The sequence below is a fragment of the Alligator sinensis genome, unplaced genomic scaffold, assembly GCF_000455745.1.
Source record: "Alligator sinensis unplaced genomic scaffold, ASM45574v1 scaffold64_1, whole genome shotgun sequence".
Taxonomy (NCBI): Eukaryota; Metazoa; Chordata; order Crocodylia; family Alligatoridae; genus Alligator; species Alligator sinensis.
This window is the reverse complement of record NW_005842458.1, coordinates 128,959-133,811: the sequence shown is the minus strand read 5'-3', so window position 1 is coordinate 133,811 and position 4,853 is coordinate 128,959. Positions and strand designations below refer to the sequence as shown.

Sequence of the window (4,853 nt, the reverse complement as noted above, 5' to 3'; positions counted from 1 at the left end):
GTCCTCCTTCCTCCCTTTTTTGAAAATGGGAACCACAGTGGCCCTTTTTCAGTCCTCTGGCACCACACCAGAGCACCACGAATGCCCGTAAAGCCGTGCCCGGGGTCCCGCAATGACCTCTGCTAATCCCCTCAGCACCCTGGGGTGGAGAGCGTCAGGACCTGATGATTTAAATACGTCCAGTCCCTCCAGAAGTTCCCTGACTAGGTCCTCACTGACCCAAGGCCTGGGTGCACCTCCCCCGGGGCCTGAGGGTGTCCCGGCGGACGGGCTGATCTGGTCCCTGCTCAGGAAAATAGAGGCAAAGAAATCGTGAAATAGGTTAGCCTTGTCGTCTGGTGCGACAACCGGATTTCCTAGCGTGTCTTGCAGAGGTCCCACATTACCGGGTACCTTCTTTTTGCCCCCTATGTATTTAAAAAAGGACTTCTTGTTGTCCTTGATCCGGGTTGCTAGTCCCAGTCCCATCTCCCCTTGGCCTTCCTGACCGCCCCCCCTACAGCCCTGAGCAAGGGCTGGATAGTCCTCCCTGGTGATGGCCCCTCCCGTCCATTGGGTGTACGCCTCCCTTTTAGCTAGGAGACATTCCCATATGCTTTTGGTGAGCCATGGGGGCTTTTGTGCCCTCTTGTCCCCTTTGACCGTTGTTGGGATTACCTCCCTTTGGGCTTGGAGGATTGTCTCCTTAAGGAACGACCACTCCTCTTGGATACCCGACTCCCCTTCCCTCCAGGACCTCAGTACTTCCCCAGCTATTCTCCTTACCTCATTGAAATCTGCCCTCCTGAAGTCCAGGGCTGCTGCCTTGCTGGAGGCTTTTGCCACCTTGCGCTGGATGGTGAATTCCAGCAGGCGATGATCGCTGTCGCCCAGGTGGTCGAGCACCGCAGCCCTCACACGAGGTCGTTGCCTGTGGCCAGCACCAGATCCAACAAGGCTTCTCCCCTGGTGGGGCTGTGCACCTCCTGGGTTAGATGGAGGTCCTGTATCTCAGCTAGGAACCTACATGAGCGGTCAGACCTGGCTGACTGCTCCTCTCAGCAGATGTCTGGTAAGTTCAGGTCACCCATGATGACCATTCAATAATAACACGGTATGTTAGGCAATACGATTACGTAGCAAACAGTCTGCTGCCCAGAGGCTGTGAAGTATGGAATAACCGACTAGGATATTAGCCCCAAGTGTGGTCTCATGCCTGGGCAGTCGTCCATTTACATGAGTGACCCTCCATCTGGATTATTGCAGGATCTACAGATTCACACAAGTTTAGGGATGAAAGGGACCTCGTGATGGAAGGCATCAGCGCTCACCGCAGAGGTGCAGCAATTTTCCATTCTCTGAGATGGACTGTGGGAAGCACGCTCCTGTTCGAAAGGAAAAGCTGTCGTATGTGCTTGCGTGCAGTGCATAACTGTAGTTGCATACGTGGCATTACTCTCCGTTGCGGGGACGCTGTTCCCAGTGCATACAGTAAGACAAAAACTACCCCATTTCCTCTTGAATTTAACAGCGATTTCTGTGAGGAGCCGGGTGTGCTCAGTTGAAGAGCCACGTGTTGTTCTGGAGCCATGGCCTGAATATCACTGATTTACACCTATGGTCTATGAGCTGGATCTGGCTGTCTTTTCCTGAGGGGGTGAAGAGAAAAGCCCGTGGCTTATGGGGGAGTAGCTAGGAAAATGAGACAAACATCCAACTGGTGGAATCCTATTGTCTTTTTCCAGTGGACAGTAATATAGATGTATTATATATAGTAGAAGACTTTTCAGGAAAAAAATCATATAGGATATTTTGTATATTTGTTATATTTTATTTAAATAATTATATATAGAATTATGTTTTTGTCTCTCCATGTCTCTGAGTATTATCAAAGTATGCATGCTTAAAGTTGCATTGGATTACACCGCTTAAGAAATACTCCATGCGCTGCTACTCTTAGAAGATATTATTACAATCTATAAATGGGCAGAGTTAAGGCTATGTTGAACCAGTAACTGCAGTGCCTGCTATGCGTGTGGGCACATGTTGAATGGTGCAATTGGTTTCTGAATGGCATTTCCTTGGGATGTTTGGCCTTTTATTTACCAGAAAAGAATGAAAAAGAAAAAGATTTACCCGTAGTTTTGACTCGGCTGTAAGTGGATAAAAATAAACAGCAGCACATGACTTTATTCCATTACACAGCCGGGGCAGGCAAAATTACCGCTGAATGGTAAGCCGGGGTCACCCTGCTCTGCAATTACTATGGTCCCTAATGCACTGAATTGCAAGTAATATCCCTTCCTGGAGTGTAATCGTATCTGACTCTGTGTGAGAGAATCAAATGAGCTCATAGAGTAAGCAGCTCAAGAAAGCAGCCTTCAAGGAGAAATGGGGAAGTGGCCTTAAATCTCCAAAATGCCTGGGAAAGCAATCAGACTGTGCTGCTTGCCTCCTTGGGGAAGCCCTTGGTGTGACGGGCGAGCACTGGGCACGGGGGACCACTTTCGGGTAATGTAACACGAATGGTTTCACTGCTGGTTTTCCCTCCCAGGCTGCTGTGCTGTGGCATCACATCACAGCCCTCCATGTGGGTCTTGATAAAAGGGCACGCTGTATGTTATTTGACCACCCCCAGGAGGAGTTTTCACCATTTGTAGTTGGCAGCTGAGGCTGCAGCGCAATGGAGAAAGATGGAGTAGAACAAGTGCCCGTGCCCAGCACAGCACATCCCCAAGTGCCCGAAAGCTTGCAGAAAAAGGTATTGTTTTTTGCAATTTCTTAGCAGGTCTAATAAAAGGTACCATCTCTGAACCAAGCGTTTTGCATGCACAGCAGAAATACGCATGCAGTGTCCAGTGTCCCCCAAACCCTTGCCATTTTGGTTGCTATTATTACTTTTCTCCCTCCACTCGCTAACTGGGAAGGTAAATGGTGCTTAAAAGATAAAAGGTAAAAGAAGGATAGGATTGGTTGTACGCTGGCAAGGAGATTTCCTTGCACCCCCGGGCTGAGTTTTGCTGTCCAGACCTGTGAAAGTAGATTTTTGATTGGGTAGCTGATCCAAAAAAAATGAAGAATAAATAAAACTAATTTGGGGTTGACCTGAGACTCGCCTATGTTATTTTTCTTGCTGAACAAAACTCTCCCAAACATTGGAATAGGTTATCCAGAGAGGCTGGGGTATCTCCATCCTTGCAGGTTTTAAAGACCCGGCTAGACAAAGCCTTGGCTGGGATGACATAGCAGAGGATGGCCCTGCTTGGAGCAGGGGGTTGGACTAGCTGTGACCTCCTGAGGTCCCTTCCTACCCTCATTTTCTCTGATTCTGTAATTTCACTTGGGGTCAAATGGATTTTTTTTTAACTCCGAATGAAACTTAAAAAAAAAAAAAAATCAATGGACCTAAATTTCGTCTCAAAACTTTGAAAAATTGGAAGGGCTTCATTTAGAAAAGTCAGAATGGTTTTTTTTAATGTACCAAAAATGCATTTTTGGGACAAATAAAATATTCATCTCTGAAATGTCGCCCTGTTTTCTTCCTGCGATGGCTGTTAAGAGGTCCGTGCTGAAACCATAGGAATCTCTCTATTCTTTTAAAGTAGCTACATATACATATTTGCAGAAGCACTTTGAATGATTTGCACCCCTGCACGCAATGCCAAGGGAAGGTATAGAGATATGTCCTTTGTTTTCTAAGTGTAGACAGCTGGACTTGCTTTCATTGTCTCAAAACCAGTGGTGCTTTCTTCCAGCATTGTCCCTAAAATAACTGTGCGTGCTGCCATGACTCAATTTAGCGTTCACCTCTGAAGTCTGTCCCTGTATAGCTATCGTTTCTATCATCACTGCATCTAAGTGCACCACAAACACCAATGAATGAATCCTTCGTGGAGCCTCAAGTCCATGCAAAGGTCATTTTTGGTCTCCTGTCTCCCTTGGTGGGATGTGTCCAGTGCACCTTACTCTAAAGCACTTCCAGTGCTTGAGATAAAGCACCGTGTCTGTTAGCTCGGCAGCAGTAGCCGCCTCAGTCCATTTCTGTGGTCCTCTTCTTCATGCTGCAGCTCCAGCCGAATGGGTGGGTAAGTGTTAGCTGAGTTACTGATGGGGAAACTGAGGCACAGATAAAGAAGGCAGCTCACCCGCAGTTAGTAACCAGCCAGTGACATGGCCAAGGATAGAAACGGATCTTTGTCTCCTGCCTCAAACTCCTCTCTTAGGTGAGAGGTAGTTAGCCATGCGCGGCTGAAGTTAGCCTCGAACTTGGCTTCTGTCCTCCTAGGTGTCAGCTCTGAATCCACGTTGCTTGTCTCCTACTACAGGTGCTTCAAGCCGCCGCTCAGCTCCTCTCAAACCCACCGCCCGGTGATGCCGACGCTTGACGCCGTTTCAGATACCCGAACTGTCAGGAGGCACGTTCTTGCAAAACCTGATGACATCCCACCATGCTCCGAGTGAGCCGATGAACACGACCCCGACGATCCCAGGGTAGATGAGCGGGGGACCGTGGTGATGCCATTTGCCTTCCCAGACGAGCAATTTCTAAAACCTTCTTTAGGCTTGATTAACCTAAGTGATTTTTGCATTACCTGCAGATGTTGTGTGGTCATCGCTCACCCTTTTTTCCAGGGCAGTGATTATTTTTGGGATTTCAAGGCCAGGCTCACAGGTACCGTTATGGTCATCTAGTCTAATGTCCTGATAACACAGGTCATAGGACTTCCTTGAATAATTGGCACTTCAAGCCCACGACTCCTGTCTGCATTAGACTGTAGCTTTTTAAAAAAATATCAAGCATTGATTTAAATGTTTTAGTGGATGGGGAATCCACTGCACATTGAGGTAAGTGATTCCAGTAGTTAATTATCTTC

General features: G+C 47.7%; 1 protein-coding gene across 1 annotated transcript in view; it reads left to right on the top strand.

Annotated features, from left to right (window-relative positions):
• Positions 1–4,364, top strand: part of LOC102372325 (adenylate cyclase-like) — a 38,455-nt gene extending 34,091 nt beyond the window's left edge. The window contains exon 10 of the mRNA XM_025212352.1: positions 4,305–4,364. Within this exon, the coding sequence (XP_025068137.1) occupies positions 4,305–4,364 (60 nt within the window). The remainder of the gene's footprint in view (positions 1–4,304) is intronic.
• The last annotated feature ends 489 nt before the right edge of the window (positions 4,365–4,853 follow it).